This window comes from Thamnophis sirtalis, unplaced genomic scaffold (genome assembly GCF_051295495.1).
Source record: "Thamnophis sirtalis isolate CommonGarterSnake01/CBP01778 unplaced genomic scaffold, rThaSir2_p1.2 scaffold_7, whole genome shotgun sequence".
Taxonomy (NCBI): Eukaryota; Metazoa; Chordata; class Lepidosauria; order Squamata; family Natricidae; genus Thamnophis; species Thamnophis sirtalis.
Genome location: NW_028261387.1, coordinates 41,448,852 through 41,461,729, shown reverse-complemented (window position 1 = coordinate 41,461,729; position 12,878 = coordinate 41,448,852). Strand labels below are relative to the sequence as shown.

At 38.3% G+C, this 12,878-nt stretch overlaps 1 protein-coding gene across 3 annotated transcripts in view; it reads left to right on the top strand.

The window, feature by feature from the left end:
- Positions 1-4,020: 4,020 nt before the first annotated feature.
- IPO13 (importin 13) overlaps positions 4,021-12,878 on the top strand; it is a 62,453-nt gene continuing 53,595 nt past the window's right edge. Inside the window, exon 1 of one of the 3 annotated variants that reach the window (XM_087719809.1) lies at positions 4,021-4,830. In XM_087719809.1, the coding sequence (XP_087575935.1) occupies positions 4,759-4,830 (72 nt within the window). In that variant the 5' untranslated portion in view covers positions 4,021-4,758. The remainder of the gene's footprint in view (positions 4,831-12,878) is intronic. The other 2 variants (XM_087719806.1, XM_087719808.1) reach the window with 2 other exon arrangements.

Sequence of the window (12,878 nt, the reverse complement as noted above, 5' to 3'; positions counted from 1 at the left end):
AGAATTGAATACATCCAGATAGCTGCTAGATGACATTTTCTGTATTACTCTGTGGTGACATAGTGGTTGTCTAAATTCTGAAGCCTAGAAATGCCGGCCTAGCTATGGCTTAGCTTCCATGGTATTCTGGCAGCTGCCTAATTTCCTTGTTAAACCTGAAGTCTTTGTGATCAGGTCTCATGCAACTGATTTTTAATTAAACACACAATGTATATTTATAATTCATAAATAATCAAGGGACTGATGTGCAGCTTCATAGAAAAAAGTCCGTGATGCTGCCAGTTGAATGTTTATTCACACTTTTTAACCATGTCATTGGCTAGCTTGGCAATATAGCTGCATGTAGCTTAAACATCATTTATATTTGAAACTATTGTGCAGCAAAGTTGTACCATCTACCTTTACATATAGTAGATGTTAATCCTAATAACTATCTGACAAATCAGATGTTAAAGTAAATGCCATCCTTTATGCCCACACACATAAAAATACCTTGTTTGGTTTAACCAATTGGTTAGACTATGCTTTAAATGTTTAAAAGGTTATAAAAACTGAAATAATAATCATAACTTTTTTTCCTGTATCTGTACAAGTGGTCCTTGACTTACAACAATTGGGACCAGAATTTCCATTGCTAAGCAAGGCAATGATTAAGCTGTGAGTGATTTTTTTCCATGGTTGTTAAAGAAATCACTGCAGTTGTTAAGTGAATCCTGCAGTAATCAAATCCACCTTCTCCCATTGACTTTATCGGAACCCAGCTGGGGAGGTCATAACTGGCAATCACATGACCCCAGGAGCTGCAACCATTGTAAATATATGCCAGGTGCCAAACACCCAAATTTTGCCAATGTGACTATGGGGACGTGACTGGGGATGCTGGATTGGTCAGAAATGTGAAGATTGGTTGTACATCACTTTTTTCTGTGCCATAGTAACATTGAATGATTGTTAAATGAATGGTTGTAAGTCAAGGACTACCTGTAATTATCTTACATATATTATATTTATAATCTCTACAATGACCTACCCCTTAAAAGAACCAAATAAAGTCATCACTGCAAAATTCTGTCATATTATCTGACCAATGATATACAATAATTTCACTCCCAGGATACATATTAATCACACCCTGCAACAAGAAATGTACTTATAATTTTTTATTATAGTATTATTTTTCCATGCTCTCTGAAAGGATGAAAAAAAATCCAGAACAATTCCAACAATTTATAGAGAGGTGGTTTTATTTGCAGATGAATATAGTACAAGGAGAAATGCAGTCCTTGTGCCTTCTATATAAATTAAAGATAGGGAACAAAAAGAAATTGTGCCCCTTTACATTTGCTCTTTCTTCCTTTTCCATTATAAAATAAAATAAAAACATGAGAACAATCTAGATGGATAACTGATATAACTTGCTTAACCAATTAGTAGGCTTATAAATCTATCATTTATACCTTAAACTGGACTATAATTTCCATCATGATTTGTCATGATGGATGGGGTAGTTCAAAAACTCTTGAGAGCAGATTAGAAACACTATAGAAAACAAACTATTTATGGAGTCTAGTTTAGCTAAGGGGTGCAAGTTTTTTCTGGGATAGTGGTCCTACTTGGCTTTTGATGATGCCAATGTTTCATCCTAAAACTGCACTGAATGGGATCAGAATAAAAACTGCTTTTTATTTTACTATATTCCCTATTCAAATCGGGCAAAAAGTAAGTAAAATTTAAATGATTCTTTTGCTATCATGTAACTTACATTTTCTTCTGCCACTTGGAAATCTGCAACTGATTAAAAGCTTTTGGAAGCTGGGGGTGCGGGTTGCTCACCCAATGCATGAGAACTTGTGACTTTAGGACACACACATTTGGAGAGCTCCTTTAAGCATCTTGGAGCTACTCTGTGTGGGACTCAGCAGAGCAGCTTTATATATTTTACTATCTGAGGCAAACAGCCAACCACATGCAAAAGCTGGTAGAGCTGTTTCAATGTCTGCCCCACACAGGAGACAGCAGCCTTGTTCAGGAAACCAGAACATTTGAAGGAAGCCTGGCCAACTTTGCTCCTGCAGCCAGAGGCAATCCCCTACTCATCCAACCTACACTATATTGCCAAAAGTATTCACTCACCTGCCTTTACTTGCATATGAACTTATATTGGCTCCCAATAGATGTTCAAGTGCAATTCAAGTTTCCTGGTTATTGCCTTCAAAGCTTTAGATATCATAGAACCAAGCTACTTACTGGTCTATCTGCTCCCCTCAACCTCTGTCTGCCCCATGCATTCCCATATAGACATGCTACATGTTCCAGGTCTCTGCTGACTGATGTCTAATGGATGTTGTTACAAATTCTCTACCCAATACTCATATTAATACAGAACAGATAAATGAAAATCAGTCTATTTATTTATTTGTTTGTTTGTTTGTTTGTTTATCTTGTATGCCACCCACTCCCGGAGGACTCCGGGCGGCTCACAAAAGACAAGGGAAAGGGGGAACGAGACAAAAACAACATATTAAAAACAAAACCAACATTCACAATTTCCGTGGAGGTAAATGTTTCTCAGACCCCCCAGCCTGCTGGAACAGCCAGGACTTGGTGGCTTTGCGGAAGGCCGGGAGGGTAGTAAGGGTCCGGATCTCGACAGGGAGCTCGTTCCAGAGGGCCGGAGCTGCAACAGAGAAGGCTCTCCCCTGGGGAGTGGCCAGCCGACATTGGCTGGCAGATGGAATCCGGAGGAGACCTAACCTGTGAGATCTAATTGGTCTGAGAGAGGTAATCGGCAGGAGGCGGTCTCTCAGTCTAATAAAATCCAGACTAACTATAATTAGCACAAAGAATAATGAAAAGTCATTAATTTGGAGAAGTCACGTTATAACTGATATGCATCTGTAGGATAATAAAAATGAATGAAGCATGGAGTAGACTAAGGAAATATCTAGCCACATTATGGGCACTAATGCAATGTCAGTGATGCAACAATGAATCCAAAGGGGAAAAAAATACCGACAGCAATTCAGTCGGGAAGACATAATCACCGGTTAAATACTGTAAATTCATATGCGAGTAAAGGCAGGTGAGCGAATACTTTTGGCAATATAGTATATCTAGCTTGGAAATGACTGGGCCAACCCTGCATTTGTTAAAATAAGTACTTCATTGCTCTTACAAGCTACATCATAAGAGCAACGGAAAGCAGGAAATAAAATGATAGATGGCTGATTATGTGCCATCAAGTTGGTGTCAACTCTTAGCATCAGTGTAGAGAGATGTTCTTTATAATGATCTGAGCCTAACATGTTCATGTTTTCCAGCAACTGCTACTGTAAAGTAACTGTCTATTCACCTTGCTACTGGTTCGCCCTGTTCTTTTCTTTCTTTCCACCTTCCTATCCACATTAGAGCCTTTTTCAGAGAAAGACGTTTTGAGGTAATGGGTCCAAAATGTGAAACTTTGATCCTGGCCATTTGTACCTCGAGTGAAAGCTTTGGATTGTTTTATTCAATGATCCATCTTTTTAATCCTGCTGCTTCTTCAAAAGAACCAAATACAGTAATGATAAACGACAAGATGGAAAAAATAGAACTAGAAAGTATCGAACACGTTGAGAGGAGAAACAATAAACATATAATGGTAATACATCTTACAATAAAAACGTGTGACAATCCAGGACTTTTGTCCAAACATCCCCCTAGTTATTAAAAGTCCACGCTCATCTCATTGTAGCAAACGCCATTTTATCCCCCAGAGAGAGTGTGGAAGAGAAACACGGTCTGCCTGAAACTACAACTCCCATCAATTATTGCCCTTGCCCTATCCGTTATCGCGCCGATCAGACTTAGAACTACGATTCCCATGATTCAACGCAAGGAGGCTGGTCCTCCGCAGACAGGCAAGGGACAGGCAAGAGTGTCGTTGCTGCCTGAATGAAAGGGCGATTAACTAGCTACCCAGCAGACGGCGTTTGAGATGGACCACCCTGTAGCGCGCCAGGACCCCATTCTCCTTCTCTGTTTGGATCGCCCGGCCCAACTGTCAGTCAACAACTAGTCGGGCTGCGCGACAGGGGAGGTGGCGGCGGTGGTTACCGCCTCGGGGAGGGAGACCGACCCGCCAACTGCAGAGTGGAGGGGTCGGCGAGCCAGGAGGAGGCGGAGGAGGCAGGCAGGCAGGCAGGCAAGACGCCTATCTTTCCTCTGACGGATGGACCGGTACTCCCTCCGCCATTAAAGACAGAAGGGCAGGAGGACCGAAGGATCCCTTCCCTCCCTCGAGAAAATTAGGGGATTGTTATCGCTTTCCCTTTGATTCGTCCTCTCCGTCAGGGCGAAGGCGGGTCTTTTCATCCACCTGGTGGGGGGAGTTCTCCTCCCTTTCCCCTAAAGGAGGAGAGGCAGGTATAAAAACCTGCCCATTCACTCCCTTGGCCCCGCCGGGGACGCATAGGGCTCGCCCCTCCTCCGATTACAGACAAGCCGATAGGCGCCCCCCACCCCCGGGATTCATTGGGGAGGAATCGGCTAAATTCCCGGTTGAGCCATGCGCCCAACCCCTCTGCGGAGAAAGGCAAAGGGTCGTCCACACCTCTGAAAGAGTACCGACCGCCGGCCCTGCATAGGCGCCCCTTTCCTGCCTCCGCCTCCCGCCATCCTCTTCCTCGCGATGCCGCTGCCCCGCTCTAGCTGAGAGCCCAGGGCGAGGAAGAGGACGAAGGCTCCGGGCTTGAGGAGGGAGGGAGGGAGGGAGGCACCATGGCGCGCCGAGGCGACCCGGCTTTCCACCTCCAGCAAAATCTGGAATTCAACGTCGACAACGTGGAGAAGGTGAGAGCAGCGCTGCCAGGTGGGGGGGGGGGCAGGGAAAGCGGGGGGGGGGCTGATCCCACCTGCCGGGTGCGGTTTGAGGGTGCTGTGCTCCCTCAGGTGGAGTGGAGGAGAGTTTCGGATTCTCCCCTCTGGGCTTTCTCCCACGATCGGGTTTTTCTCCAGTTGCTGTAGACATGCCTTCCCCCTAGTCAGCAGGCCAGACGCTCCATCTTCATCTTCTTCAGGATAACTTGGACCTGTCATGGTCCTCTTCTGCATTTTCTTGACAGTAGTGTGATCCCTAAAATCCACTGGGCTGTTCCACTTTGGATGAGCGTTGCCTTGGATTTTTTTTTTTTTTTTGGTTAAAATTTTCAATCCTTCCTGCTTATCACTTCCCAGTAAGTAATTTTAGGATGAATCTGACAGGGAAAGGAAATTGCTGCTGCTGCCGAAAAGTGATGCTTTGTCCTGCCTATATTCCTAGAATATATCCTGTCCAGTCCTTTGAGCCCAGCATAGGTTAGCAAACTCTTTGTTCTTCAAGAGTTTCAGGTATACAATTCCTCTGGTAGTAGAAAACACTGAAAGTGTTTAGGTGTTTAGAAAGATGTAAAAGGTGTTTAGAAAGATGTAAAAATCTGGGAGGTAAATTTTTCTGAGAGAGAAATTCACTATGATTCTTTTATTGCTGCTTTATCCTTCTTGTATGGTTTTACCTGTATCTGTCACATGCATTTTTTTCTAATTCATAGCAGTCTTTTCACTAATAGTGAAGTGTGATGCTGATTTGGTGACATCAACTTGAACATGGGTGTGTCTTTCACTCTGGTTCCAGGCGGTAACTGATACAGATATCTGAAAACTTCTTATGGATGCTTTTTTCTGTATTTATCATTCACTGTGTTTTGTTTACATTAACTCTATTAATAATTGAATTTATTGAGGTTATACTATGAAAGTCATAATGCAAAAAATATTGGCCTTAAAACTGCAGCTTCTTATTTTTTTATGTGAAACACATATAGCTAGTTGTGGTAACTGAAATAATAAAGGAAGCAATGCAGAATGCTTTCTTCAAGAGAATGGAAAGATTTGATAAAAGATCCAAACATTACATTTATCTATATTCTGATGTTATATCTCTTAAAGTTCCTATTTTTGCTCTGTACATTACTACCAGTCACTGTTAGACCGAAGAGAGCATGGCTTCATTTCAGAAATTTGAAGTTACTCGTGAATAGATGGCAAAAATGTAGACAATTCTGCGCTATTTGATCTTTCTGAAAGACAGTTTCATGATCCTGATTCAGTAAAAACTACAGGTAGTCTTTGACTTACAACAGTTCATTTAGTAAATACTCAGTGTCACTGAAAAAAGTGACATGACCATTTTTCACACAACCATTGCAGCATCCCCGTGGTCATGTAATCAAAATTTGGATCCTGGGCAATTGGTTCATATTTACCATGGTTATAATGTCCTGGGGTCATGTGATCCCCTTTTGTAATCTTTTGACAAGCAAAATCAATGGGGAAGCCAGAGTCACTTAAGAGCCCTGTTATTAATTTAATAAATGCAGTGATTCACTAAACAACTGTGGCAAGAAAGGTTGTAAAATGGGGAAAAAATAATTTAATGAACGGTCTCAACAACAGAAATGTTGGGCTCAATTGTGGTTGTAAGTCAAGGACTACCTGTATACAGCATCACTGTGAAATAGATTAGTCTGAAATGTCTGCCATCTCTAATATGATCTTATCTATATTTCTCTGTGATGCTTTTCTTGAAACAAATCTAATATAAAAGCATAATTGTAACTAATATTTTATTGATTTTCCAAATGTTCAGAAAAATAATCCTATAAAGAAGACATTCCCTAGAATGTCTTATTTAAAATTGCCAACGGAATTCATGACTGAAGTAAAATTAATCGAGGAACCCATTCTAATCATAACTAATTATTATACCACAACTAGTTTTTTATAGCATCTGGGTGAAAATAGATGCCTATATACAATATGCTGTGATGACTAGATTATAAAATGAGTATTAAAAAGAAAGTGGGAAATAAGTATTATAGAATTGATAGTAGGATATACTTAAGGCCCATCATAACTAATGAAACAATACAGTATATGAAGAGATAATAGATGAAACTTACCAAAGATATTGTTGCTTTAATTAGTTTTCCTCAACTTAACTAGAGAATGACAGGAATTATATAGTTCTGCATAACTAGAAGGTATCAGATTGAAGAAGGTTATTTTTTACAATTCTTTGTCTACCAAAGAACCTGAAATGGATATGGATATGCCTATTTGTCAGCAATTAAATTCTGTGTTTACAAATATAAGCAGTCTGCTATCTATTCTGTGATTATGCTCCAAGTAGAAAAGGATAGGAATGGGGACTAATAATAACAGGGCATTGAATGGTTATAGAATTAAAATGAGAATCCCAGACTTTATATTATAAAACAAATTCTTAGACTTTATGACTGTCATAAATATAGAATAATTAATGACTATTAATGTCTGAATGGAAGTGGAGATGGAATGCTTTAATACATTTCTGAGGGCTTGAGGAACATCCTTTCCCCAGGACAAACTTATGTACAATTTGCAAAGTTGAAATACATTTTTCTTTTCTTTTTTCTTTTTTTAAAAAAGTTCAGGATGCACACTGAACTTCTTTTCTTTCTTTTTTTTAAAAAAAGTTCAGGATGCACACAGAGCACTTACTCTAAGATTAAATGCAGATGGAAATTGGGCTTTCATTTAAAGAAAAGCCATTTCATATCTTTATTAGCTTGAAAAATATTCTGCATTCTACCTGAACTATTTAGACAGATTTAATTCAAGCAACTTTAATCTATCTGCCTTTAATACTCATTGTATCCCCAGTGGCATTAAAGTAGCTACTCCCTGTTGTATGATACCCTAAATTGGTTTATTGTGTTGTTCAGGCCTTAGGAGCTCACTAGTTGGATTCTTTTATTCATTTTGTTTTCAAGCAATACCCAAGTATTGCCCTTTCAACAAGTTACAAACTGTGGTTAGAAGCACCTACTTTGATTCCCTTTTGATTTTGATAGGTATATGATCAGATAGCAGATGCCTAATTTGAACCTTGAAACTTTATTACTACATTCTGCCATTTGCACAGGACATATAAATTAAAGATTCCGGCATTCTGTAAGATTATGTGGTAGGCAGGACCGGCTTCTGTTGCCTGATCTCCTCCTGGGTAATGCTGCTTCATCATTTCCCCTGGAGAGAAGGCCTAGACAGTTCTTTTGTGTGTATTGACAATACAACAAATGTTGACATCAGGAAAGGTCAGGACACTCCAGGGGGTGATTAGCCCTGTAAATGGTGGGGGGAGTGGATATGTAGAAGTTACAGCCATGGGGTGTTGCAAAATAGCTGCTGCCCTAGCTGGAAGTGGCCACAGCAATCTCTCAAAGATCATTTAGTTCCTCCCACACACACCCCTTCTGCCTCAAAGAGGGTTTTGCATTACTGTCTGGCATTGTCTAGTATGAAGCTTTCTTGTGAAACACAGCTTGCACTATAAGGGCAACAGTTGGGTAACACTATAAGGGCAACAGTTGGGTAACCAACTGTGGAAAAATGTGAGCCCTTTCTGCAGGGAACTATGTAGTACTGGGCTGAATTCAGTGCCTAATTTATACTGCATGGAGCATTAGGGAATTGGTGTCAAGATACAAGTCTTTGTAGCAAATCCTGCTGAATCTGCCATGTGTCTGTTTTCAGCTTTTCTTGCTGTATGCAGAAAACGATGCTCTGGAAGAACACTTTCAGATGCCTTAGGAGGCTTCCTTTCTTCTGTTCTTTGTGGGTATTCTTGTAATTTTGTTTCAATGTAAATCTAGGGCGTGTAGCTCTATAGAAAATGTTGCAGTGTGAGGAATTAAGTTAGTTGAGGACAACACACATTTTTGCCTTGAGAGGATAGAATAGAGCTAACTAGATTTTGAACTAGCTTCTCATTTTTGTTTTCACTGTATTGCATATTTAAGTTCAAGTAATAGGATGGAAGAAGTGCAACTAAAAAGACACACCTTTATTTTAACAATATCTGTATTTGCTGTTGGTAAATAATATTTTGGTTCATTTATTATTCTTTGAATTATAATTGTCTTCTGACTGAGAGAGCAACATTGCATATTGGACATATATCAGATTTAGGGGAAAGAAGTTATCCAATAGATTTACTGACTTGTACTTGTTAGGGAAAATTTCTGGGATCGATCATCCAACAGTGATACGGTTTATGACATCGTAGTTGCAATTTCAGTGTATAAAAACATTTAATGTGTGTATTAGAAATGTGAGCAACATGAAGGGACATTTTGTCATGCTTGGTGGAAGTCTAAAAAAGCTTAAAAATTGAATTGCTTTTTCTTTCAGTACTTTAAAGTATGTGTTTTAGATCAGCAACTCTGCAGAAATGATTTGGGATTATCTTCTCTTGAGCCTGTAGATGAGAATATGTATAAAGATTCTTGTAGTACTTTGTAATAAAGCTTTGTAGTATCAATATCTTCTGCTTGTTGCAGCCTATGGAGTATTCTAGGCACTTGGATAAATTTTCATCCTTTATATTCACTTTCTTTTCCATATAACTGACATTGTAGAACTAAATTGAACTGAAAGTTTGGGAAATCCCAACTAAATTCAGCACTAAGTAGAAAACGCACATTTTTTTGTCTTCTTAATATTTTAGCTGAAAATGTTCTGGTGTAGGCTTTGGTGTCAGCCAAACAACATACATCTCTGCTTCAAGATGATTCTTTTGTTCTTCCTTTTCCGGTTCTTCTTTCTAAAACTTTGTTTTTGAAGCTTTTCCATCATTCTTGTTTTTTTGTGAGCATATGTATGTAGCAACGTATGGATTTCCCAGTTGAGGCTAGATAATCTAAGAATTGACATTTATGCTGTTACCCTAGAAAAAGAAGGTTGGTTTCCATCGCTTCTAATTTAAAGTGCTGACTTTCTGGACTAGATGGTGTGACAGCTGAGTCAGCTGCCTTCAGAACTATATACTGGGGAATAAAATATAAATGAACCTTCTTCTTTGACTCTTTAACAATGTTGCTATTAATTTATTGTTGCCAAAATACTCTGGAAGGACTTTTCCATATATTGTAAGCAATTGGGGCATATTTTGCGCCTTGCTTCAGTGGAACTTGGGAAAAGTTAAGGTTTCTTAGAATGTTCAGGACATCACACTATTTCATTTCCAAAAAAAATCTGAGTTTGTAAATGTTAGGCTTTCCAACATGGGCTTGGCAACAAATCATAGATCTTCTGACACTTCTTGGCTAAACTAATCTCTTCAGCTTGAATTGGCTTAAAACTCCTGAACGGGGTTTGCCTTGATTAAAATATTTACTGCAGATAAATATGAAGCTATGCACAATAGTTATGGTAATTGCTTACTGTTAATGCAAAGGTTTTTTTTAATATTCTCAGAGACTTTTCACCCTACTTCTGAAGTACTGGTTCCTGCCTTGCACACCTGAACCAATGCACTAAAGAAGGCCAATAATTCTTTTTTTTTAAGTCCAGTGTCCATTTTCCTGTGAGCTATGGCCTAATATGAAGCTACTCTTGGAATGGAACTACTGGGACCATAAATATCTGAAATACATTGTTACTGGCATGTGAATTGTTTTCTTGGTACTATGTTTAATAATGGTTTTTTTGTTCTGTTTTTTTCCTTGGTTCTTGTATTACCAGATGTTCAATGTTTTTAGATAATGGGGCTTTTATCCCTTAAATCACAATGAAGATTGTATTAAACAGATTGGCCTCATGGTAAGAGCTGTCTCTGAAATTCTAGTGCAGTCTCAGATGGTTGCTCTAGTCTAGTCTATTTACTTAAAAACATATTGACATTTTAACATTTAAAAAGTTACCTGAAAATAACTACTTTGTGATTTTTTTTAAAAAAATAGAAATTTAAAAATAAGATGAAAGATGTGAGCTATAGTGTTATTTTAGTGCCTTTGAGGATAATACTTATAAAATTAATGCTTCCAAAGAATGTTTGATCTATGTTGGATAAAAGACCTGGCATGAAAAATGACCAATCAAGACCAGGGAAATGCCATAAATAGGGCATTTTCAAATGAAAACTTTATTACAGGCAGATTTATAGCCAGATTGTATAGCATATATAGAAACACATATACTAAAGTTTGTAAATATAAATAAGCATAAAATGCAATAAACATGGTAATAGTAATGATAAAATAATAGTACAAAATAATATCGATATAATATGGGTAATAATACAAGGATTAGAACTTCTGGTTAAGACATGGTACACTGAAGACATCTTGGAAGAAGTAGGGATGACACCATGCCCAAAATTGATGGGCAGATGCCAGGGCTGCCAAAATCTGGTGAAAAGAGAGATCATGAGATTACTCACACATACTCCAGACAGTAGTGCCTCACAAGTAGATGGCAGGAACTGATGTTTTTGTGATCTGTTTGTGAGTTGAGGAATTGGGAATAGAGGAGTCCATTAAAGTTGATAGGCATAATGTAGCCTTTAAGAAGATATGGTCGGACTGATCCTCATTTCTTAATCACTTTGAAATAAACTTTTTATTTTTTAAATATTGAGTACCTCTGGAATAACAAGTGTCTTGGTATTCACTGGATGAGTTTCCTTCAATTCTTTATTAAAGAAGTTTTTAAGTACAAGTTAAGGATTTTATTCTTTTTTAATTAATAACAAAAGAATGGTTTTAGAATGTTATAAAGAAATTTTAAAGATCCAAGTGGATTTAAATTTTTATTTTTATCACACTGTAAACTCTTTACTTGGAGTAGTGTTAGGGCAACTGAATGGAGTTGAGTGCTTACTGGTCAGATGCCCTTCCTGATGCCTATGTAGAATTTGCAGCAGATATTTTTTTCTTTGTGCCCTGAGAGAGAAACATTTTTCACTGCCTAGGATTGAACTCTCAACCTTCTGAGTGGGAGGCAAGCGTCTTCACCTCTAGGCCACCACACCACTCATTCTGATGAATTTAATATTTATATGAAACGGAACAAAATAATTCTTCTTGTAGGAATCTGTGTTTTTGCATTCAGAAGAAAAACAACATGATAAAATGGGTCTTGAAGGTGAACATTAGAGGGGCACCAGAAAGAAATAAAGATTATTGTTAAAGGTGAAGAGCACTTAAACTCGATTTGCCAATGCAGAAAAGAGCAAAATCTTTTAACAATGGATGCACTGAGAGATATTTGTGAATAATATATTCAGAAGTTAGTTTTAAAGATCTCTGCAATTATTGATAGACTAAATGATATGAGGCAAAATGTTTTACTGGACAAGCCTGAAATTGATTCAAATATGAACTTAAAATTAACAGGCTAAACGAAAGATATGGAATAACATGAAATATTGAATAGAGAAATAAAACTGACTATAATGGAATATGAGAATGATCTTGGAAGATGGAAATGATCAGATAAAAGGGGGAAGAGGCAGCAACTAATTATTGGGCAGAGAAATAAATTTTGAAAGGAACTATCCTAATTTATCAAGAGATAAAATGATATAACAGAAGATTTGTACTTTCAGACATGCAAGGTTCTGTTAATGTAGTCTTACAATAAATAAAATTAGTTCATCTTGCCATGTTTCCTGTTTGATCTACTTGTGAGTCTGTCACTGGCTGATGTTTTGATAATTAAAAAGGACATACAAATAGTAGACCAGAAAGGTGTCTTAGATAACCTTTCTATACTGGATTTACAAAAGGGATTTGTTAATAATGTCTGTTTTGGGAAAAGAGACAAAGAAAAAATGACAAGAAATCAAATGGTTGGACACTGTATGAAGGGACTAAAGATTAAGATTGTTGAGAGCAAGAGGAAGGAATGTAAAGTTGGTGTCAGCCTCTGCTTCGCTGTTGCTTCGGCTGCCATGAAATGGGGAGGGAGGGCATGGTATTTGGGAGGGGTTACTAATTGTGCTGGAGGAAGGTTCTGGAGTTCAGCTGCTGATCGGACCA